Raw genomic sequence first — 25,780 nt, forward strand, 5'->3', positions numbered from 1 at the left:
ATATTAAAAAAACAAGATACAAAAATTAAAAACGATTAAACAAAATGCCCACAAATAAGTTAAAACACATTAAAAAGTAGGTTAAAACAGATTAGTTGGGGGGGGGGGGACAAGAGGCTGACTCTGTAAACCGCTTAGAGAGGGCTGTAAAGCACTGTGAAGCGGTGTATAAGTCTAAGGGCTATTGCCGTGGCTATAAGTCAAGGACTATCAGTAAGCAAAGAGAGAGACACGAACGCTCTCCGCCCTTTGTAATACAGTCGGAATAAATGAACCTTTTGCTTAAGAGTCGGTGTCTTGTGTCACATCACAAACAGGTCCTTCGGTCTCCTTTGGGGCGTGGGGGGGGGGGAAAACAAACAAACGGCAAAAAACAAAGAGGGGCGAGCAGATTTCGGCGGAAGCAAACAGCGGCGGTTTTGCAAAGGCCCCCCCCCCTAAATGAAATTCCAGATCCTGCGGGCTCAAATGCGTGTGTTTTTGCTTAGAATTTATTGCCTCTGCAAAACAGGGCTGCAGCCCAAGAAGGCGGGGTGGCGGTGAGCAGCTTTTCGAGAAAGCAATGCAGCTGGTTGCAGAATTGGATCCCGTCCTTCCCCGTTCTTTTGTCAGCTGGGGAGACGCAGGCTGCGAATTAATGCGGGAAGGCTTGGTAGCCAAACGGGGGTTCCTTGTCCTGAGGTGTGCCTGAGACCTGCTAAGTCCTTGACGTACGACCACAACGGAGCCCCACACGTCTAGTGTTAAGGCAGACATCTTGTCAGGTTCAGCTTTGGCCCCGTTTTGCGACCTTTCCTGCTACAGTTGCTAAGCTTGGTAGCCAAATGGGGGTTCCTTGTCCTGAGGTGTGCCTGAGACCTGCTAAGTCCTCGACTTACGACCACAACGGAGCCCCACACGTCTAGTGTTAAGGGAGACATCGTGTCAGGTTCAGCTTTGGCCCTGTTTTGCGACCTTTCCTGCTACAGTTGCTAAGCTTGGTAGCCAAATGGGGGTTCCTTGTCCTGATGTGTGCCCGAGACCTGCTAAGTCCTCGACTTACGACCACAACGGAGCCTAACACGTCTAGTGTTAAGGCAGACATCTTGTCAGGTTCAGCTTTGGCCCCGTTTTGCGACCTTTCCAGCTAGGGTTGCTAAGCTTGGTAGCCAAATGGGAGTTCCTTGTCCTGATGTGTGCCTGAGACCTGCTAAGTCCTCGACGTACGACCACAACGGAGCCCCACACGTCTAGTGTTAAGGCAGACATCTTGTCAGGTTCAGCTTTGGCCCCGTCCTTTCCTGCTACAGTTGCTAAGCTTGGTAGCCAAATGGGGGTTCCTTGTCCTGATGTGTGCCCGAGACCTGCTAAGTCCTCGACTTACGACCACAACGGAGCCCCACACGTCTAGTGTTAAGGCAGACATCTTGTCAGGTTCAGCTTTGGCCCCGTTTTGCGACCTTTCCTGCTACAGTTGCTAAGCTTGGTAGCCAAATGGGGGTTCCTTGTCCTGAGGTGTGCCTGAGACCTGCTAAGTCCTCGACTGACGACCACAACGGAGCCCCACACGTCTAGTGTTAAGGCAGACATCTTGTCAGGTTCAGCTTTGGCCCCGTTTTGCGACCTTTCCTGCTACAGTTGCTAAGCTTGGTAGCCAAATGGGGGTTCCTTGTCCTGATGTGTGCCTGAGACCTGCTAAGTCCTCGACGTACGACCACAACGGAGCCCCACACGTCTAGTGTTAAGGGAGACATCGTGTCAGGTTCAGCTTTGGCCCTGTTTTGCGACCTTTCCAGCTAGGGTTGCTAAGCTTGGTAGCCAAATGGGAGTTCCTTGTCCTGATGTGTGCCTGAGACCTGCTAAGTCCTCGACGTACGACCACAACGGAGCCCCACACGTCTAGTGTTAAGGGAGACATCTTGTCAGGTTCAGCTTTGGCCCCGTTTTGCGACCTTTCCAGCTAGGGTTGCTAAGCGAATCGCTACAGGTGTTTGGCTAAGTGACCCAGTCGTTAAGTGAATCTGGCTTCAAAAGGCAAAATTATGACTTTGCTTGTCAGAAGGGCGCCACAGGGGATCGATCGTGTGACCTTGGGAGAAGGCAACGGTGGTAAATAGGAATCGGTCGCGAGGTGCCTGAGTTTGGATCGGGTGGATCTTGGGGACGCTGCAACGGTCGTACCTGTGAAAAACGGTCGTAAGTCGCTGTTTTCAGCGCCGTTGTACCTTTGAACGGTCGCTAACTGAACTGTTGGAAGTTAAGACGACCTGTATTTTTTCTTTTATTTATTGAATGGAAGAAAGAACAAAGAACTCTTCCTTCCTTCCTTTTTTTCCTTCCATCCTTTTTTTCCTTCCTTCCTTCCTTCTTTTCTTTCCTTTTTTTCTTTTTCCACATTTTCCTTTCCTTTCTTTTTCTATTTTTCCATTTCTTCTTTTTCCATTCTTTCTTTCCTTGTTATTTCTACCCTTTCCTCCTTCTTTCCTTTCTCTTTCTTTTCTTCTCTTCCCCCTTCTTTCCTTTTTGCTTTTTCTCCCTTTTCTTGTTTTTCACTCCTTTCCTTTCCCTTTTGCCTTTCTCTACCTAACCTTTCGTTTCTTTCTTTTCTTCTGTTTTTTTCCTTCTTTCCTTTCCTTCCCTCTTCCCCTCTTTCTTTTCTGATAGTTGGTGCTCTGGGTGTTTTGCAGATGTTTCATGACCCAGCTGGGTAACGTCATCCGTTCTAGAAGAGAGTGGGATTTGGGGAGAGGAAGAGGAGGAGGAGGAGGAGGAGGAGGAGGAGGAGGAGGACTGTCGGGTCCTTGGTGCTCTCTAAGCTTGGTAGTTTTCTTGTAGATCAGGGGTAGGCAACCTTGGCTCTTTTATGACTCGTGGACTTCAACTCCCAGAATTCCTGAGCCAGCCACGCTGAGGAGAAAGGGAGAGGTTTCCAAGCTGAGCCAGGCTGGCTCAGGAATTCTGGGAGATGAAGTCCACGAATCATAGAGATGCCAATGCTGGCCTAGCCCAGGGGTAGGCAAGCTTGGTTCTTTTATGACTCGTGGACTTCAACTCCCAGAATTCCTGAGCCAGCCATGCTGAGGGAAAAGGGAGAGGTCTCCAAGCTGAGCCATGCTGGCTCAGGAATTCTGGGAGATGAAGTCCACGAATCATAGAGATGCCAAGGTTGGCCTAGCCCAGGGGTAGGCAACCTTGGCTCTTTTATGACTCGTGGACTTCAACTCCCAGAATTCCTGAGCCAGCCACGCTGAGGGGAAAGGGAGAGGTTTCCAAGTTGAACCCTGGCTGGCTTAGGAATTCTGGGAGTTGAAGTCCACAAGTCATAAGAGCGCCCAGGTTCCCCACCCCTGTCTATAGACCAACTCTACATCCGGTGGAACTACTGGTTTGTACCTTTAGAGCAGGAGTCTTCAAACCTGGCTCTTTTATGACTCGTGGACTTCAAGTCCCAGAATTCCTGAGCCAGCCATGCTGAGGGGAAAGGGAGAGGTTTCCAAGCTGAGCCATGCTGGCTCAGGAATTCTGGGACTTGAAGTCCATGAGTCATAAGGTTGCCTACCCCTGTTGTAGACATTTCATTACCAAACTAGGCAACAGCATCAGCGCTAGAAGAGAGTGGGGTTTGCTCTCTGTTTATATTCAAGTGGCTTGCCCTCTCAGTATTAGTGCGACAACTCTTCACAATACTCCAAGCAAGCAATTACCAACTCAGACAAACGATCAAAAAGTAAGCAGCAGCCTAATCAAGGAACTACTAATCAATTTCTCCTTAGTTCTAGGTTCCATCCGTTGCTTCTTGTCCTGCCTTCAGGTGCTTTGGAGAATAGCTTGACTCCCTCTTCTCTGGGGCAGCCCCTGAGATATTGGAAGACTGCTGTCATGTCCCCCCTCGTCCTTCTCTTTGTTAAACTACACATACCCAATTCCAGCAACCGTTCCCTATATGTTTTAGCCTCCAGTCCCCCAATCATCTTTGTTGCTCTTCTCTGTACCCTTTCTAGAGTCTCAACAACTTTTTTACATCATGGTGACCAAAACTGGATGCTGCATTCCAAGCGTGGCCTTCCCAGGGCTTTGTAAAGTGGTATTAACACTTCACGTGATCTTGATTCTATCTCTCTCCTAATGCAACCTAGAACTGTGTTGGCTTATTGGGCAGCGGCAGCACACGGCTGGCTCATATTTAAGTGATTTTCCACTAGGACTTGGAGATTCCACTCACAGTTGCTACAATTGAGCAAGGTACCACTTATACCAGGGGTCGGCAACCTCGGCTCTTTTATGACTCGTGGACTTCAACTCCCAGAATTCCTGAGCCAGCATAGCTGGCTCAGGAATTCTGGGAGTTGAAGTCCACGAGTCATAAAAGAGCCGAGGTTGCCGACCCCTGACTTATACTATACTTGTGCATTTGGTCTGTCTTGCCTATTTGTAGAACCTTACTTTTTTCACCACTGAATTTCATTTTGTTAGATAGTACCCAGTGTTCAAGTCTGCCCAGATCCTCCTGTATCTTAAGCCTGTCTTCTGGAGCGTTGGCTATTCCTGCCAGCTTGGTGTCATCTGCAGATTTGATGACTTAATAACTATGACTTTTCTTTACCAATTGTGGCGTTCATTAACGATCATGGCATTTGCCGAATGACTACAGTATTCGCTTAATGACCGCCGCATTCCTTTAACCATCACGGTGCTCGCTGAACGACTACAGCAGTCGCTTAACACCCGTGGCATTCGCTTAATGACCGCCGCATTCCTGTAACGATCATGATGTTCACTCAATAACCGCGCCGTTCACTTAACGGCTGCAGCCTTCGCTTCCCGACCACCGCAAAAAAGGGGTCTTAAAATCGGTCGATGTCGATGACCCATTTTACAACCGACCTAGAACCATGATGGGCAGGCTCTGTTACGGTTATAAGTTGAGGATTACCTAACTGCACTAAACAGGCAACGTCACCGTTCTCCTGGGTTTGACGACTTCCAGAACCGTATCGGAAGCTGCGGAGTTCTGGAAATTCAAGTGCCGACGTGCAGAGAGGATAGCAGGGCTGGGACTGGCTGCCATTTACACTCTGTTGCCTTCTCTGTGGCAATTCCTGTTGCTGTTCCCGCCCCCCTCCATGCCATGTTGTTTGTTCCAAGCTCTGCTAATGCCAACTGTCGCTGTGGGTGAGGATTTGAATGCCACCTCCTGTCGCGAATCCTTCAGTCTTGGCAACGGGCCAGCGGGATCCAACGCCTTCTGGGTACTGCCGCACCCCAGGTGAGCGGCAACCTCATTTGCTAACCAGAAAGCCCCAGCAATTAACATGCCGCTTAATGAGGCCTTCCGAACCCAGCGTGGGTGTTGGGGAGAAACTGCGCACGACAGCGCAACGCCGCATAATAAGTGTGCAGCAGCTGGTTGGGGCGAGGGTCCTCTTGTCAAGCGTCCCTGCTTGGCTGACACACGCCTGTTTGCCAACACCAATGGAGCGGCAACAAGCCAGCCTTGCCCGCTCGCCGGGATCCCTCGGTGGATAAACGAGGCGCGCCATCTGGCTTGCGTGCCGATCCAGGGCTTGTCAAAGTGTGGTTATCGTGGGACTGCCCCCCCCCTCCTCTCTTTTCATCTCTGTCTCTCCGTCTGCATCAATACCTATCTGTTGAGGAAACACCTGCTTCCCTTGCGCCTCTGGGCACATCCGAAGCACACCTGCTGGGTTCGACTCGTCAGCAATTGCTTTTGTGATGGCACTAGCAGTAGCGCTGAGACTTATAGACTGCTTCACGGCGCTTCACAGCCCTCTCTAAGCGGTTTACAAAGTCAGCCTCTTGCCCCCAAGCAATCTGGGTCGTCATTTTTACAGACCTCGGAAGGATGGAAGGCTGAGTCAATCTTGAGCTGGTCAGGATTGAACTCCTGGCAGTCGGAGGAATTAACCTGCAATACTGCATTGTAACCACTGTGCTGAGAGAGAGAGAGAGAGAGAGACAGACAGACAGATACGGGTAGATAGATAGATAGATAGATAGATAGATAGACAGACAGACAGACAGATAGATTCTAACCACTGTGCCACTATAGATAAACAAACAGACAGACACCGATAGATAGATAGATGATAGATAGATACAGACAGATGAGAGAGAGAGAGAAATAATAATAATAATAATAATAATAATAATAATAATAATAATAATAATAATAATAATAATAATAATAATAATAATAAGAAGAAGAAGAAGAAGAAGAAGAAGAAGAAGAAGAAGAAGAAGAAGAAGAAGAAGTTGGAAGGGACCTTGGAGGTCATCTAGTCCAACCCCCTGCTCAGGCAGGAAACCCTATACCATTTCAGGCAAATGGCTGTCCAGTCCCTTCTTAAAAACCTCCAGTGTTGGAGCATTCACCACCTCTGGAGGCAGGTTGTTCCACTGGTTAATTGTTCTAACTGTCAGGACAGACAGTCCTGTCAGACAGACATAGATGGATACAGACAGATGATAGATAGATAGATAGACAGACAGACAGACAGACAGACAGATTCTAACCACTGTGCCACTATAGATAAACAGACAGACAGATAGACAGGTACAGATAGATAGATAGATAGATAGATAGATAGATAGATAGATAGATAGATAGATAGATAGCAACAGTGGCGTAGCGTGGGTTGTCAGCACCCGGGGCAAGGCAACCGGAAGCGGAAATAGAGGGGCGGGCGGGCGGTGACGTCGCTGGCTGAAAAGACGCGCCCCGCAGCGGCGTAGACTTTCCAAGAAGAGTCGCGCGCATGCGGGATGCTTCCGGGTCCCTCTCGAGGGCGGCTGGGCGGGGCTCCGACCTGCAAGAGCCGCTGCATTCAAGCTCGCACGTGAGCCCCGCTAAATAAAGCCACGCATGCGCACGAAGCTAGGCCAGCCGGCCGGCGGGTCCGTCTTCGCTCGGCCAAGCCTGCCGGGGCGCCTGCGGTGCGCTTGCGGTTGGCCTGAGCCTGGGCGGAGAGTTGGGCGCTTCTATTTATTTTATTCAGTTTATGTGGCCGCCCATCTCACCTGCTGGACTCGTTTCACTTTGCAAGAAAGAGCAGCTCGAGAGCGGAGCCAAGCCGACTCTGTGTAGCCCTTGGGGCTCCCTGAGCAGCTCAGTGCGAGCACGCCCCCCAGATGTTGCGCCCGATGCGGCGGGCCCCCCCTGCACCCCCCCACGCTACGCCACTGGATAGCAATAGCACTTAGATTTATATACCGCTTCACAGTGCTTTACAGCCCTCTCTAAGCTGTTTACAGTCAGCCTGTTGCCCCAAACAATCTGGGTCGTCAGTTTACCGACCTCGGAAGGATGGTGCCTGGCATTCGGTTACTTCTTTATTTTTCATGATAGTTCAATTTACGTACTGCCTGGGCTAACTGTGGGGCTATTTCTTGATTGAAGGGGCAGAGGGAAGTTCCTTGAGCAACAGGATGAAGAACTACCACCGAAAGGTCAGATAAAAGAAACCTGAGCCTGGGACGGAGCCGTAATGTGAGAAAACGACTCAAGAGGTTCTCCTAAGGAGAACAGAGGAAAAGGGGCCACGCGCATTCAGACTTGCCAAATTCTGCTACAGGTAGTCCTCGACTTACAACCTTTGGGTTAGTGACCGGCACTGAAAAAAATGACTTATGACTTATGACCATTTTTCACACTTATGACTGCTGCGTGGTTGCGTGATCAAAATTCAGACGCTTGGTAACTGGCTCGTATTTATGACAATTGCAGTCTCCTGGGATCCCCATAAAAGCAACTGAGTGACTTTGGGCCAGTCACCAGGAGACGGTGAATTCTAGGCCTGCTTTAGGCCTGTAAAATGGCTGATGGCTTTGGGCCAGTCACCAGGAGACGGTAAAACGGCTGACGGCTTTGGGCCAGTCACCAGGAGACGGTGAATTCTAGACCAGCTTTAGGCCTGTAAAACGGCTGATGGCTTTGGGCCAGTCACCAGGAGACAGTGAATTCTAGGCCTGCTTTAGGTCTGTAAAACGGCTGATGGCTTTGGGCCAGTCACCAGGAGACGGTGAATTCTAGGCCTGCTTTAGGCCTGTAAAACGGCTGATGGCTTTGGGCCAGTCACCAGGAGACGGTGAATTCTAGGCCTGCTTTAGGCCTGTAAAACGGCTGATGGCTTTGGGCCAGTCACCAGGTGACTGGGGAGCTCTAGATCCGCCTTATCAAAGTCCCTGTCTCTCAGCTCATCCCACCTCCTAGGGCTGCTTGTTGTACGGAAAATCGGAAGAGAAAGGAGTATTAGATATATTCGGCACTTTGAATTCTTTATAAAATAAGAACGGCGAAGTGTGGGCCAAAGAAACCAGGGATCTCAAAACAAACATGAGATTTTTCTCCCCACTGTTTATGCAGTGTTCCTCTTCCTTCTGCCATCTGACATGAGAAGTGAACGCGGGGAACCAGGAAACCCCACCCCCCGTGTGCTGGAACATCGGGTGTGGGAGGTGGCTGGAGAGGCGATGACGCTTCGGATCCCAGATTGCAATCCTTCCACAGATATGCATATCTTTACGTAGCCTCATTGCACCTTCTGGGCACAAGTGGGAAGCATGGACTCGCACGCTCGATTTTTGCACAAAGCAGGGGGCGTCTGTGGCAAAGAGTCGAAAACGGCACAATCACAGTGGGATCATGCGAGCAAAACCTATCCTGCCTGTGGGAAGTCAGCCCCGCCCAGAGAAGGAAATATTAAAAGGGCAGAAAAATATATTTCCTCAAAGGATCTTAAAGAGGCAGAAAAGCACGCCCAGTTTTCTTAATAGCCCCAAGTCTCCCTCCCCCAAACAGAAACCAGCTCTGTAGAAATGCAGATGTGATAATCCATTCAGGAAGGTTGGAGGCCTCCAGATAGAAGATTAGGAAGACAAAGACACCTAAAATCTACACAGCCCACCCAAACTCTAAGACAGGACATAATAGGATTAACCCACAGATGCCAATGGGACTCAGGTCTGAATACACGACACAGGAAATACAAAGCCTCAAACAGGAACAGGAAACAACTCCAAACAAAAGGCTCCAGAGGGTATAAAAACCCACTCCCTACACGTGTTCACTCTCTCTCTTTTTCTTCCAGAGCCATCTTTCTGTCTGGCTCTCTTCTTCAATAAACTGCAACTTTCTTTCTAAAGCAGTTGCCATGTTGTTTATTCTTGACTTAGAAGATCTCCATGGTCTCTTCCAACCCTAGGAGTCTATGGTTCTCTGACCTCCAAGGTCCTTTCCCATCCTAGAAGTCTATGCTTCTATGACTTCCAAGGTCTCTTCCAACTCTAGAGATCTAGAATCCTATGACCTGCAAGGTCCCGTCTAATAGGAGTCTATGATTCTACAACCTCCAAGGTCCCTTCCAACCTTAGAGGTCTATGATTATATGACCTCGAAGGTCACTTCCAACTCTAGACCTCTATGATTATATGACCTCCAAGGTCCCTTCCAACTCTAGAGATCTAAAATTCTATGACCTCCAAGGTCCCATCTAATATTAGGAGTCTATGATTGTACGCCCCTTCATGGATTACTGCCTTGTCGTGGCGAAGGGGCTTGCGTAATTCAATGAAGCTATGAGCTATGCCGTGCAGGGCCACCCAAGACGGACAGGTCATAGCAGAGAGTTCTGACAAAACGTGATCCACTGGAGAAGGAAATGGCAACCCACTCCAGTATCTTTGCCATGAAAACCCTATGGACAGTACCAAAAGGCAAAACGATATGACGCTGGAAGATGAGCCCCTCAGGTCGGAAGGCGTCCAATATGCTACTGGGGAAGAGCAGAGGGCTAGTACTAGTAGCGCCAGAAAGAATGAAGCGACTGGGCCAAAGCCGAAAGGACGCTCAGCTGTGGATGTGTCTGGTGGTGAAAGGAAAGTCCAATGCTGTAAAGATTTTTTCTCCATAGGAACCTGGAATGTAAGATCCATGAATCAAGGAAAGCTGGACGTGGTCAAACAAGAGATGACAAGACTGAACATTGACATCTTAGGTATCAGCGAACTAAAATGGACAGGAATGGGTGAATTTAATTCAGATGACCATCAGGTATACTACTGTGGGCAAGAATCCTTCAGAAGAAATGGAGTAGCCTTCATAGTCAATAAAAGAGTAGGAAAAGCAATACTGGGATACAATCCTCAAAATGACAGAATGATCTCAGTTCGAATCCAAGGCAAACCATTCAATATCACAGTAGTCCAAGTCTATGCCCCAACCACCAGTGCTGAAGAGGATGAAATTGACCAGTTCTATGAAGCACTACAGCACCTTATAGAACTAACACCAAAAAATGATGTTCTTATCATCATGGGGGATTGGAATGCTAAAGTAGGAAGCCAAAAGATAACTGGAATAACAGGCAAGTTTGGCCTTGGAGTGCAAAATGAAGCAGGGCACAGGCTGATAGAATTCTGTCAAGAGAATGCGATGGTCATAGCAAACACTCTTTTCCAACAACCCAAGAGACGGCTCTACACATGGACATCACCAGATGGTCAACACAGAAATCAGATTGACTATATGCTCTGCAGCCAAAGATGGAGAAGCTCTATACAGTCAGTAAAAACAAGACCAGGAGCTGACTGTGGCTCAGACCATGAGCTTCTCCTTGCAAAGTTTAGGCTTAAACTGAAGAAAGTAGGGAAAAGCACTAGGCCACTCAGGTATGAATTAAATCATATCCCTGTTGAATATACAGTAGAGGTGACAAATAGATTTAAGGAATTAGATCTGATAGACAGGGTGCCTGAAGAACTATGGACAGAGGTTCGCGACATTGTACAAGAGGTAGCAACCAAAACCGTCCCAAAGAAAAAGAAATGCAAGAAAGCAAAATGGCTGTCTGAGGAAGCTTTGCAAATAGCTGAGGAAAGGAGGGAAGCGAAAGGCAAGGGAGAAAAAGAAAGATACGCCCAATTGAATGCAGAATTCCAGAGAATAGCTAGAAGAGATAAGAATGCCTTCTTAAATGAACAGTGCAAAGAAATAGAAGAAAACAATAGAATAGGGAGGACCAGAGATCTTTTCAAGAAAATTGGAGAAATGAAGGGCACGTTTAATGCAAAAATGGGCATGATAAAGGACCAAAATGGCAGGGACCTAACAGAGGCAGAAGAGATTAAGAAGAGGTGGCAAAATTACACAGAAGAACTATACAAGAATGAGCTTAACGTCCCTGATAATCACAATGAGGTGGTCACTGACCTCGAGCCAGACATCCTAGAATGTGAAGTGAAGTGGGCCTTAGAAAAACTGAGCAACAACAAAGCTAGTGGAAGTGACAGTATTCCAGCTGAGCTATTCAAAATCTTAAAAGACAATGCAGTAAAAGTGCTACACTCAATTTGCCAGCAAATTTGGAAAACTCAACAGTGGCCACAGGATTGGAAAAGAGCAGTTTACATTCCAATTCCAAAGAAAGGCAGTGCCAAAGAATGTTCAAACTATCGCACCATTGCACTCATTTCTCATGCTAGTAAAGTCATGCTTAAAATCCTACAAGCTAGACTTCAGCAGTATGTGGATCGAGAACTACCAGAAGTACAGGCAGGATTTCGAAGAGGCAGAGGAACTAGAGATCAAATTGCCAATATACGCTGGATCATGGAGAAAGCTAGGGAGTTCCAGAAAAACATCTACTTCTGCTTCATTGACTATGCTAAAGCCTTTGATTGTGTGGATCACAACAAACTGTGGCAAGTTCTTAAAGAGATGGGAGTACCAGACCATCTTATTTGTCTCTTGAGAAACCTATATGCGGGTCAAGAAGCAACAGTGAGAACTGGACACGGAACCACTGATTGGTTCAAAATTGGGAAAGGAGTCCGGCAAGGCTGTATACTGTCGCCCTGCCTATTTAACTTATATGCAGAGCACATCATGAGAAAGGCAGGGCTAGATGAATCAAAAGTTGGAATTAAGATTGCCGGAAGAAATATCAACAACCTAAGATACGCAAATGATACCACTCTAATGGCAGAAAGTGAAGAAGAACTAAAGAGCCTCTTGTTGCAGGTGAAGAAGGAGAGTGCAAAACTTGGGTTGAAACTTAACATTAAGAAAACCAAGATCATGGCATCTGGCCCTCTCAATTCCTGGCAAATAGATGGGGAAGAAATGGAGGTAGTGACAGATTTTATTTTCCTGGGCTCCAAGATCACTGCAGACGGGGACTGTAGCCAAGAAATTAAAAGACGCTTGCTCCTGGGGAGGAAAGCCATGGCAAATCTAGACAGCACACTAAAAAGCAGAGACATCACCCTGTCAACAAAAGTGCGTATAGTCAAGGCTATGGTCTTCCCAGTTGCAATGTATGGCAGTGAAAGTTGGACCATAAGAAAGGCTGAGCGCCAAAGAATTGAGGCCTTTGAACTGTGGTGCTGGAGAAGACTCCTGCGAGTCCCTTGGACTGCAAGGCGATCAAACCGGTCAGTCCTAGAGGAGATCAATCCTGACTGCTCTTTAGAAGGCCAGATTCTGAAGCTAAAACTCAAGTACTTTGGCCACCTAATGAGAAGGAAGGACTCACTGGAGAAGAGCCTAATGCTGGGAAAGATCGAGGGCAATAGAAGAAGGGGACGACAGAGAATGAGGTGGCTGGATGGAGTCACTGAAGCAGTAGGCGCGAGCTTAAATGGACTCCAGAAGATGGTAGAGGACAGGAAGGCCTGGAGGAATGTTGTCCATAGGGTCGGACACGACTTCGCAGCTAACAACAACAAATGATTGTACGAGGGACGAGGTGGCTCAGTGGGTTAGGATGCTGAGCTTGTCGATCAGAAGGTCGGCAGTTTGGTGGGTCGAATCCCGAGTGCCGCGTAGCAGAGTGAGCGCCTGTTGCTCGTCCCAGCTTCTGCCAACCTACCAGTTCGAAAGCACGTAAAAATGCAAGTAGAAAATAGGGACCACTACGGTGGGAAGGTAACAGTGTTTCGTGCGCCTTTGGCGTCTAGTCATGCCGGCCACATGACCACGGAGACGTCCTCGGACAAGCGCTGGCTCTTCGGCTTTGAAATGGAGATGAGCACCGGCCCCTAGAGTCGGAAACGACTAGCACGCATGTGCGGGGGAACCTTTACCTTTACCTATGATTGTACGGCCTCCAACGTCCTTTCCAACCCTAGAAGTCTATGACTATATGATTTTCAAGGTCCCTTCCAACTTTGGGATATCTTAAAGCGGCCCAGCTGGAGAAACACGGCAATAAATGCAGACAGCCCTTGTTATATCTTGGTGAGTCTTTGATGGCAGCAATTCGGTATAAAATTCATCTGCGCAAATTTGCTATTCTACCTTTTCCCTGGATCAGAAAAGGGGAGGAGCGGATCATAATGGCAAATTACAACTTTTGAAGTGGATTCCAACCCCAGACAAACCGACATCGAATTACAAGCCTACCATACCCCATTCCGAGCTGCAATCACAGAAATATTTACTCTGATGTAAACCACAGCTAGTTTTTGGTAAAAAAAACCTCTTCACACCAGTCCTGATTATGTTGGCTTTAAATAGCAGCAGCTCCACTTGAGTCCGATAATTTGCATTTTGAAGTAATTTCAGATTCGGACACCAAGTTTTCCACCTCCGAAGGGCAACTGCCAAAAACATTCTTATCATTCAAGGTTTTTTTCTTTTTCTTTTTTTGTTTTACCTCTGAGAACAGTCAGTTTGGCGTTGACCGTGATCTCCGCCACGGAGTTCTGGGCAACACATTCGTAAATGTTTTCATCCCGGGGTGTCCGAAGCGGCTGTATCCTCAAAACTGCTCCTGCGCCTTCATCAAATTCGATGGTCTGGATCGGAGAGAGAGGAAGTTAATTCCATTCAATTAAAGAGGAGCTCCATCCATTGTCCCGGGTCTCTCTCTCCCTCCCTCTCCCTCTCTGTGTGTATCTGTGTATGTATAAAAACCACCACAATCTTTGCAACAGGCCAACTTCCCAAGGAGGTGTGTTTGTGTGTCTATTTACCCAACCCTCCTTGCAAGCAGCTAGTTTCCCAAATATGTGTCTGTGCGTCTGCATAAAAAACCCCACAATCTTTGCAACAGGCCAACTTCCCAGGGATGTGTGTGTGTAAAAACCACCACAATCTTTGCAACAGGCCAACTTCCCAGGGATGTGTGTTTATGTGTCTATTTACCCATCCCTTCTTGCATGTAGCTAGTTTTCTAAGTATGTATATGTGTGTCTGGAAAAAAAACCCCAATCCTTGCACCGGATCAGCTTCCCAAGAACATATGTGTGTGTGTGTATGAAAACCACCACAATCTTTGCAACAAGCCAACTTCCCAGAGCTGTCTGTGTCTATTCACACATCCCTCTTTGCATGCAACTGCTTTTTCAGGAATGTGTGTAAGTATGCATATAAAAAAAATCCCACAATGTTTGCAACAGACCACCTTCCTAGGGATGTGTGTTTGTGTGTGTGTATAAAGACCAGGGCTTTTTTTCTCATAGAACGCTCAGAACGGAGTTCTGACACCTTTTTTGGATGGAACCTTGTAGGGTAGGCAAGGCGGGTTGTATGACATGTGTGAGTTCCGGCACCTTTTTCTTTTACAAAAAAAGCACTGATAAAGACCACCACAATTTTTGCAACAGACCAACTTCCCACAGCTGTGTGTATATGTGTGGGTGTCTATTTACCCATCTCTGTCTGCATGCAGCTAGTTTCCAAGGAATGTATCTAAGGGTGTGCATAAAAAAATGGACTGACTTCTCATGTGTGTGTGTGTGTGTTTGTGTGTGACTACCTATTTACCCATTCCTTTGAACGGAGCTAGTTTCCCAGGTATGTGTTTACGTGCATAAACCCCCCCACAATTTTTACAAAGGACCAACTTCCCAGTTGTGTGTTTATGTAAGTCTATATTTATTTAAATAATTTATATGGCCACATCACAGAACCTCCAGGGCAAAAACGCCAACTACAGGTGGTCCTCAACTTACAACCACAATCGAGCCCAACATTTATGTTGCTAAGTGAGAAATTTGTTAAATGAGGTTTTTTGCCCCATTTTACGACTTTTCTTGCCGCAGTTGTTAAGTTGGTAACCAGGTTGTTAAGTGGGTCTGGCTACCCCCCCCCCCCCTTGACTTTGCTTGTCAGACGGTCACAAAAGGGAATCACCGGGACATGGCGACCGTCGTAAATATGACTCAGTTTGCCAAGGGCCTGAATTTTGGCCACGTGACCCTGGGGATGCTGCGACGGCCATTAAGTGTGAAAAACGATCATAAGTCACTTGTTTCTGTGCCGTTGTAACTTTGAACGGTCGCTAAACGGACCGTTGTAACCCGAGGATGACCTGTACAGCATCCTCCCAGAGAACTGACAGCGCCTGAACTGGAAACAAAACTCCCTATTATAAAACCCCACTGGCTGCACACAGCTGGCCGAACCACCCACTCCAAACAGCTGGAAAAACAGCCAGGATTTCAAGGCTCTTGCAAAAGGACGGCCAAGTCAGACAAAGAAGACCCAACTTGGGGGTCCAACCAGACAGAACAGGGGTCTTCAAACGTGGCCCCTTTTATGACTTTTGGACTTCAACTCCCAGAATTCCTCAGCCAGCCTGCCTAGCTGAGGAATTCTGGGAGTTGCAAGTCCACAAGCAGGGGTCTTCAAACTTGGCCCTTTCATGACTTGTGGACTTCAACTCCCAGAATTCCTCAGCCAGCCTGCCTAGCTGGAGGAATTCTGGGAGTTGAAGTCCACAAGCAGGGGTCTTCAAACTTGGCCCTTTGATGACTTGTGGACTTGAACTCCCAGAATTCCTCAGCCAGCCTGCCTGGCTGAGGGATTCTGGGAGTTCAAGTCCACAAGTCATCAAAGGGCCAGGTTTGAAGACCCCTGAGATAGAATACAGGTAGTTCTCGACTTACGAACATTTATTTAACAACCGTTTGAAGTTACAATGGCGCTGAAAAAAGGATGACTTATAACCAGTCCCCACGCTTATGACCATCGTAGCATCCTGGCAGTCGTGCGATTGTGATGCAGGCATTTGGCAATGGGCTGACTTAGCACCATAACCGAGCCTCAATTTTTCATTACTTAGAGGTTAAGTGAATTTTGTCCCCTTTCACGTCCATTCTTCACCCCGTCGTTAAATGAATCACTGCAGTCGTGCAGTTAGTGACAGGGCTGCAAAATGAAACCGGCTTCCCCCCCTTTGACTTTGCTTATCAGAAGGTCGCAAAAGGGGGGGGGGTCATGTGACCCTGGGACGCTGCAACCATCGTAAATATGAAGCAGTTGCCAAGCGTCTGAATTTGAATCACGTAACTACCAAGATGCTGCAACGGTCGTAAGTGCAAAAAAACGGTCCTTTTTTCACTTTTTTCCCCAGGGTTGTCGTAACTTTGCATGGTCACTAAATGAACGGTTGTAAATTGAGGACTACCTGCGTTTAAAACAGACCTTCCCAGCTGGCTTCCGACAAGCAAAGTCGATGGGGGCAGACGGGTTCGCTTCATGAGCGTAGCCACACACACAAAAAAATGGTCATGAAATTGGGCACGGTTACTTGCTGATTCACTTAATGACCTCATCACTTAGCGACAGAGGTTCTGGTCCCAACTGTGTGTCGTAACTGAAGGACTACTGTAGCCTTTGCATCCAGCCAGCTTCGTGGAAGTGGGTTTGGTGGGCTAGGGGTTTATTTTACTAAAACCAGTGTTGGGAAAACTAAAAGCCAGCTGTGCCAGAGGCCTCGGCTGACTATGGGAAGGGACTGGCTGCCCTCATCTCTCTTTCTTGGGAGATCTTCCCAAGATCTCCCTCCGGCTATTCGGGGGGGTGGAGGTGGTTGATAGGTCTCCTGGTTCAGCAAGGGGGTTGGACTAGAAGACTTCTGAGATCCCTTCCCGTTCTGTTATTCTGCTATTGGTCTGGAATGGTATAGGGCAGGGGGAGGCAACCTCGGCTCTTTGATGACTGGTGGACTTCAACTCCCAGAATTCCTCAGCCAGCATGGCTCAGCTTGGAAATCTCTCCCTTTCCCCTCAGCGTGGCTGGCTCAGGAATTCTGGGACTTGAAGTCCACGAGTCATAAAAGAGCCAAGGTTGCCTACCCCTGGCCTAGGCCACTTTATGACTCGTGGACTTCAACTCCCAGAATTCCTGAGCCAGCCACACTGAGGGAAAAGGGAGAGGCTTCCACGCTGAGCCAGGCTGGCTCAGGAATTCTGGGAGTTGAAGTCCACCAGTCATCAAAGAGCCAAGTTCGAAGACCCCCCCCCCCTGCTCTAAAAGTACAAACGAGTAATTACACTGGATATAGCAGGGGTGGGGAAGCTTGGCTCTTTTGTGACTGGTGGACTTCAACTCCCAGAATTCCTGAGCCAGCATGGCTCAGCATGGAAACCTCTCCCTTTTCCCTCAGTGTGGCTGGCTCAGGAATTCTGGGAGTTGAAGTCCACCAGTCATAAAAGAGCCAAGTTCGAAGACCCCCCCCCCCCCGCTCTAAAAGTAAAGTACAAACGAGTAATTCCACTGGATATAGCAGGGGTGGGGAAGCTTGGCTCTTTTGTGACTGGTGGACTTCAACTCCCAGAATTCCTGAGCCAGCGTAGCTCAGCATGGAAACCTCTCCCTTTTCCCTCAGTGTGGCTGGCTCAGGAATTCTGGGAGTTGAAGTCCACCAGTCGTAAAAGAGCCAAGGTTGCCCACCCCTGGGCTAGGGGTCTCCTGCTTCAGCAAGGGGGTTGGACTAGAAGACCTCCAAGGTCCCTTCCAGCTCCGTTATTCTGTTATTTGTCTGGAACGGTATAGGCGGGTCTCCTGCTTCAGCAAACGGGGGGTGGGGGGTGGGGTTGGACTAGAAGACCTCTTATGGTCCCTTCCAAGCCTATCATTCTACGATTCCGTTCCCTTACCTCAAACCGCTGTGAGTTCACTTTCTTTCCCTTCTTGTTCCAGGTGACGCGGGGCTTGGGGTCTCCCGTCGCTTGGCACACGAAGGACGCTACGCCTCCCGACACCCCGATCTGGTCCACGGGGTGCTTGACGAACTGCGGGGGACCTGTGGCCACGGGGGGGGGGGAGGGAGGGAGAAAGAGGAACAAAAAAAAGCAGAGTTATTAGATAAGTCGAGGGGTTGGCCTCGCAGACTCCCATCTCCTCATTTATTTATTTATTACCGATTTTATTAGGATTATTAGAGTTGTAACCGTCCTTTCGGCAGCTCCGCAGCCATGTTTGCACTATTCGGGGGACCCCGAGGGCACAGATAAAACCTCCAAGTGGCCTCAACGACCCTCAGAAAGAGCGCTAAGTAAGGACCAGATGACTGGAAGGGATGGAAGCCCTTCCATCCTCCACCATTCAGTCAGAACTGGAGGAAGCTTCTTGGATGAGAAGGGAAACCTCTTCAAGGGAAAAACCAAACCAAGATGGTCCCGTCGCCTTTTGGAAAAGCCTCTTCAGGACAACCATGACCCGGATGATGATGATGGAGAATCTCCGTAGACATCAAATTGATTAAATGACAGGCAGTCCTCTTACGACCACAACTGACCTCCAAATTTCCATAGCTAAAGCAAGACGGTTGCTAAGTGAGTTTTGCCCCGTTGTTTTGTTGTTGTTGTTGTTTTTTAAACCTTTCTTGCCCCGGCTGTTAAAATGAATCACTGCCGTTCTTCAGTGAGTAACCCGGTTGTTAACTGAACCCGGCTTTGCTCGTCAGAAGTTCCCCAAAGGGGATCACAGGACACTACAAAAAAGCCAACACAGTGCTGGGCTGCCTTAACAGAGGGATAGAATCAAGATCGTGTGAGGTGCTAATACCACTTTACAAGGCCTCGGTAAGGCCGCACTTGGAATACGGCCTCCAGTTTTGGTCACCACGATGTAAAAAAAGATGTTGAGACTCTAGAAAGAGTGCAGAGAAGAGCAATAAAGATGGATTTGGGGACTGGAGGCTAAAACATATGAAGAACAGTTGCTGGAATTGGCTATGTCCAGTTTAATGAAGAGAAGGACTGGGGGAGACATGATAGTAGCGTTCCAATATCTCAGGGGCTGCCCCAAAGTAGAGGGAGTCAAGCTATTCTCCAAAGCGCCCGAAGGCAGGACAAGAAGCAACGGATGGAAACTAATCAAGGAGAGAAGCAACCTAGAATATAAGGAGGAATTTCCTGACAGTGAGAACAATTAACCAGTGGAACAACCTGCCTCCAGAAGTGGTGAATGCTCCAACACTGGAAGTTTTTAAGAAGAGACTGGACAACCATTTGTCTGAAATGGTATAGGGTTTCCTGCCTGAGCAGGGGGTTGGACTAGATGACCTCCAAGGTCCCTTCCAACTTTATCATCATCATCATTATTATTACAATGGTCATAAATATGAGCCAGCTGCAAGTGTGTGACTTTTGATCAAGTGACCATGGGGGAGGCTGCAACAGTCATTAAGTGTGGAAAAAAAACGGTCATAAGTCCATTTTCACAGTGCTGTCGCAACTTCAAATTATCACTAAATAAATGATGGTAACTTGAGGGACACCTTAACTTATGTTCTAACTTTTAAGTGTCTGATCTCAACTGCTCCGGCCAGATTTTCTTCAAAATCTTAAAAAAAACTCCTACAAGTCAAACAGAACTTCTAGTATCTGTGGAATGATCAACCATAGATGAAAATTCACTCCAAACTTCTTTGGCAATTTTTTTTCCTGATTTCCCTATGCAAGTAGCCCTACTATTTACTTACTAACCTTCTGAAGATACAACAGGCCTGAAAAAAAAGGCTCCACACTTACAGCCCTCATAACATCCTCACAGTCAGAATTTGTGCTCTTGGCAACCAACATATATTTGTGATGTTGCAGCGTCTTGGGGGAATCACACGATCACCATTTGAGACCTTCCCAGCCAGCTTGTAACAAGCAAAGTCGGGACGGGGGGGGAGAGACTAGATTCATTTAACAACCATGTGATTCACTTAACAACTGCAGAGATACGCAACAACTGTGGCACAAAAAGGGTGGTCGTATTGGGATCACTTAATAACTGCCTTGGCTAGCAAAGGAAATTGTGCTCCCGATTTGTGATGGTAAGCAAATCAAGGAGTACCTGTGGCCCTATCTGTTTTATCACCTGGTGGTCTCCCTTCCAAGGATGCATGGAGTCTGAACTTGCTTAGGCTTCTTAAGGAAAATAGCCGAGGTATTGTGGCTGCTGTGAGGCGCCTCAGCTGACCTCTCCCCCGATTTGTGATGGTAAGCAAATCAAGGAGTACCTGTGGCCCTATCTGTTTTATCACCTGGTGGTCTCCCTTCCAAGGATGCATGGAGTCTGAACTTGCTTAGGCTTCTCAAGGAAAACAGCCGAGGTACTGTGGCTGCTGTGAGGCGCCTCAGCTGACCTCTCCCCCGATTTGTGATGGTAAGCAAATCAAGGAGTACCTGTGGCCCTAACTGTTTATCACCTGGTGGTCACCCTTCCAAGGATGCATGGAGTCTGAACTTGCTTAGGCTTCTCAAGGAAAACAGCCAAAGTCTTGCAGCTGCTGCCTGGTGCTTCAGCTGACCTCTCCCCTCTTGCTTTCTGAAGCAAAACTAGCCTCAACTCAAGGCTTATTAAATCTTCTAAAAATAAATGCGACTGTTAGATTAGAAACCGCCACCTGTAATAACAGCCAGCGCGCCTTCAGTCACACCTCCCCCACATCGTGGCTTGCGAGAATAGAACCGTCGCACGCTTAAGAGCGCCCATCACGATACACCGAGCCGCAGATGGCCCGAATATTTCTCCAGAGCGGAGGAAATTTCATAGCTGGGATGCATCTTTTGAAGCATCAACCTGAATCAGCCCTTGACAAAGGTCTTGAAAGTACGTTTCCTTCCCCCCCGCACAAACATAGATTTTAAGCCAGAATTATTTTTTGTTAGGTATAACTGTAGGCAATCAGGAGAAGCAATGTGTATATTTAATGTTACGTGTGTTAAACTGCAACGAGAATTGTATTTGCTCAACATTGGAAAGATGAAGAAACACCAGCGGAAGAAGAGATAATTAAGAAAATTTTAGATTGTGCAGAAATGGACAAACTGACATTGAAAACGAAAGAGAAAGACTTGAAGATTAGACGAGAAGACCTCCAAGGCCTATTCTGTTCTATTCTATTCCATATTCTAATATTATTCTATTCTATTTTAGTTTATTCTGATATTATTCTATTTTATTCTATTCTTTTTTTCCATTCCTTATTCTATTTATTCCATATTCTCTTCTCTTCTCTTCTCTTCTAATATTATTCTAATCTATTCTCTATTTTATTCTGATATTATTCTAATATTCTATTCTTTTTTCTCTTCTCTTCTCTTCTCTTCTCTTCTCTTCTCTTCTCTTCTATTCTGATATTATTCTAATCTTTTCTTTTCTTTTCTTTTCTTTTCTTTTCTTCTTTTCTTTTCTTTTCTATTCTATTCTATTCTATTCTATTCTATTCTATTCTATTCTATTCTATTCTATTCTATTCTATTCTATTCTATTCTATTCTATTCTATTCTATTCTATTCTATTCTATTCTATTCTATTCTATTCTATTCTATTCTCCAAAGCGCCTGAAGGCAGGACAAGAAGCAACGGATGGAAACTCATCAAGGAGAGAAGCAACCTGGAACTAAGGAGAAATTTCCTGACAGGGAGAACAATTAACCAGTGAAACTACCTGCCTCCAGAAGTGGTGAATGCTCCAACACGGGAAGTTTTTAAGAAGAGACTGGACAGCCATTTGTCTGAAATGGTATACAGTTTCCTGCCTGAGCAGGGGGTTGGACTACAGGACCTCCAAGGTCCCTTCCAGCTATTATTATTTTTATTATTATTATTATTATTATTATTATTATTATTATTATTATTATTATTATTATTATTATTATTGAATCTCAGTCAAGTGAACACTCAAATTGACTGGCGCTAATGGTTGACACAGGTTGCTGCCAGCATCCTAGGTATCAACCAGGTATCTCCTTAAAATTATTATTATTATTATTATTATTATTATTATTATTATTATTATTATTATTATTATTATTAATCATAGCACAGTCAGCCAGATGTCCAGACTGGATTTGGCATTTTTGTCTACCTATTGAGTCCTTACCAAGGACACCTGGGATAGGCAGATGTGGATGTTTGATGGTATGACAGATCTCGTCGCAGGATGGAAGCAGCTCCTAGTAAGGCCTCCTTTGGCAATTGACTAAAGGCAAATTTGTCAATGCCAATAGTGTTCAAAGTGGTGCTCCAGTTGTTGTTGTTGTTGTTATTAAAACACAAGTCCTTGGTGCCCTCCGAACCTGGTTGTTTGCTTGCAGACGTTTCATGGCCCAACTGGGCAACATCATGAGTGCTGGAAGGGAGCCAGCGGGGTTGGCTCTCTTGTTTATATTTACATGCCATTCATTTAAACACCATTCAAAAGAGAGCATCAAAAAAGCTACACAGGAAACAAAAACACCAAAACACCTCCTTGCCAGCAACCAACCAACACCCCAGTAAGCCGAGTTTAACACTGAAGATTAACACTTAGACCGACAATCAAACGGTAAACAACACCCCAATCAAGGAACTACCAAGTCAGATAAACAGTCAGACACTAAGCAACAGCCTAATCAAGGAAGCACTAAGGACATTCCCACCAACACTGAAAGAACAAGCTAATATATATAAACCAGACATGTCAAACTCAAGGCCCGGGGGCCGGATCCGGCCCGCAAAGTGGTTTCATGTGGCCCGTGAAGCCATCCTGGAAACAGTGAGGAAATGGCCCACACTGCCTTGGCCCTGGCCCAGAGACCCTCCTTCTGCCAGAGACCCTCAGATCTGTCCCACTCCTGCCCGGGCCCCCATAGGCACCCTTGATGCCAACGATGTAGAGCTGGCCACGCCCACCCAGTAGGCCATACGCACTCTAGCCACGCCCACCCAGTAGGCCACGCCCACCCAGGCCACACCCACCCGGCCCCTTGAGGGCAACCGCCATGCTGATGCGGCCCTCAATGAAATTGACACCCCTGATTATAAACAGAGGGGGAAACCCCCCCCCACTCTCTTCTGTCACTGACGATGTTACCTAGCTGGGTCGTGAAACGTCTGCAAGGAAACAAAGAAGCTCAGAGACCACCAAGGACCCCTCAAACGTGGCAGGGATTGCATTCATGACCACCCCTTGACTTTTTTGACCTCCCCCTCCCAGTTGGAAAGCTGATGCGGGGGTGTCAAAACCAACCTGGCCCTCCTCTCACATTAGAATGAGCATGAGAATCGTACCAGCATTTAAGCTGAAGCACGTATTTTTCCCTTCCTTTCTACTTAAAAGCCGTTGTACTACTAAATAAATCAGAATATTCCCCCCCACCCCACTCCCCGCTTTTGTCGGCATCCATCAAGCACATTTGCTGGTTTCCACCTCTTTCAGTGGACTGATTCATTAGGCCGCCTTTTGCCTCAAGAGTTTCTTTCTCCCAATCCAGCCACCCCCCCCACCCCAAAATCCATAATATTTTAGCTTTAAAAAAAAAAAGCAGAGATGTAATTTTTTCTCCCCCTGGCTGCAAGATCACCAGAGAGCCATTTATAATTTTTCCCTTCTGGATATTATTTAAAGGAGTCAAACGGCCTCTGTTTCTTTTTATATCATTTGGGGAGGGGGGGGGGGAAGACCGGAAGGGCATGTACAAACCTGGCCTGACAGCCCCCCCACACTGTTATGACCCCTTCTGGCACCCCCAAGCATGTTCTGGCCCTCCCCCCCCAATCTTTTTTTTTTAAACATTGATGCCAGGTGAAACGGAATGCAAAAAGATTTGACATGCCCCGAAGGTGCTTTTCCGAAAGGCAACTGGATTTTCTTGGCTGGTTATTTCCACCACCCCCCACTCCCCCAAGGAAGCTTCTTCAGTTCTGACGTTTTGAAATGTTTTCAAGGAACAAAGCCCCCCCCCCACCTAAAAAAAAAAGTCTAGTTGGCTTTTGGAAAAGCACCTTTGGGATAACCCCGACTTGGATGATTGAGAATCTCCATTTTGACAGGAAGAATTTCTTGGGGGGCAACGGTCGTCTTCAGCCAACTGAGAACTGGGGCAGGTTCAAGAGCGTTCTTGGTCTCCTTCAGGCAAGACGTGGCTGGGCTGGCCAAGCGGACTGGGGAAAATCTGCCTTCTCCAACCAGGAGAGCAGCCCTCAGGGTGGCGAGATACGGTTCTAGGATCTGGGTGGGTTTCAGGGCAGGGAGTCTTCCAACGGGGCCCTTTTATGACTGGCGGACTTCAACTCCCAGAATTCCTCAGCCAGTTTGCCTGGCTGAGGAATTCTGGGAGTTGAAGTCCGCCAGTCATAAAAGGGCCAAGTTGGAAGACCTCGGCTCCAGGTGGTCCACCTTCTCAAGCAAAGTCAATGGGAGAAGCCAGATTGACTTAACAATTGCAGGAGTTCACTGAACCTCTGTGTCCAAAAAGGTCGTAAAATGGAGCACCACTCATTGAACAACTGTCTTGCTTAGCAGTGGAAATTTTGGGCTTTGTAGGTTGAGGACTACAGTATCTGGGAGAGAACTCTTATAACTGATATAGGGTTTCATGCCTGAGCAGGTGGGTTGGACTAGAAGATCTCCAAGGTCCCTTCCAACTCTGTCTATTCTATTCTATTCTATTCTATTCTATTCTATTCTATTCTATTCTATTCTATTCTATTCTATTCTATTCTATTCTATTCTATTCTATTCTATTCTATTCTATTCTATTCTATTTCTAATTCTAATTCTAATTCTATTCTATTCTACTCTACTCTACTCTATTCTATACTCTATTCCGGGGGTCTTCAAACTTGGCCACTTTAAGACTTGCAGACTTCAACTCCCAAAATTCCTCAGCCAGCATGCCTGGCTGAGGAATTCTGGGAATTGAAGTCCACAAGCAGGGGTCTTCAAACTCGGCCCTTTGATGACTTGTGGACTTCAACTCCCAGAATTCCTCAGCCAGCCAGGGTTGGCTGAGGAAGTTTGGGAGTTGAAGTCCACAAGTCTTCAAGTTGCCAAGTTTGAAGACCCCTACTCTATTCTATTCCTTATACTTGGGAACTGCTAAGACAGGAGAATTGTTAAGATCAGAGTAAGCCACCAGGTGGCAGCACTAAATGACACCTAGCTGGGGCTTCTAAAGCTAAGCAGGAGTAACTCTGGTTGCTGGCTGGATGGGAGATACCACTACAGATAGTCTTTGACTTACAGCAGTTTGTTTAGTTTATTTATTTTATTTATTTATTTGTTTTATATACCGCCCTTCTCCCGAAGGACTCGGGGCGGTGTACAGAGCAAGGTAAGTATACAGTAAAGCAATAGTAAAACAAATGAAACCCCAAAATCTCTCAGGCCAGGCCGGCTTGCTGGAATGGGTAGGTTTTTAAGTCACGCCGGAAGGTGCGAAGGTCGGGGGCCATCCGGATTTCGGCTGGCAAGCAGTTCCAGAGGGTTGGCGCACCCACCGAGAATGCTCTCCCCCTGGGGGCCACCAGCCGGCATTCTCTGACCGGTGGCACCCTGAGGAGGCCCTCTCTGTGGGAGCGCACAGGACGGAGGGGTGTTGACGCTGGTAGTAGGTGCTCCCGTAGGTAATCCGGACCCACGCCATGTAGGGCTTTGTATGTCATCACTAGCACCTTGAATTTCACTCGGAAGGCAACTGGAACCCAGTGCAGCTCACGGAGCAGAGGTGTAATATGGGAGTATCGGGAAGCCCCCAAAAGTGTTAGTGCAGCTGCACTCTGTACCAGCTG

General features: G+C 47.2%; 1 protein-coding gene across 1 annotated transcript in view; it reads right to left on the reverse strand.

Moving 5' to 3' along the window:
• Positions 1–25,780, reverse strand: part of LOC308659843 (receptor-type tyrosine-protein phosphatase S-like) — a gene marked incomplete at its 3' end in the record, with an annotated part of 120,207 nt that overhangs the window by 81,683 nt on the left and 12,744 nt on the right. The window contains exons 2-3 of the mRNA XM_081313871.1: positions 17,884–18,029; positions 13,653–13,794 (exon numbers count right to left, since the gene is read on the reverse strand). Coding sequence (XP_081169997.1) covers positions 13,653–13,794; positions 17,884–18,029 — 288 coding nt within the window. The remainder of the gene's footprint in view (positions 1–13,652; positions 13,795–17,883; positions 18,030–25,780) is intronic.

Source organism: Vipera berus (genome assembly GCF_964194415.1).
Source record: "Vipera berus genome assembly, chromosome: 1".
Classification (NCBI taxonomy): Eukaryota; Metazoa; Chordata; class Lepidosauria; order Squamata; family Viperidae; genus Vipera; species Vipera berus.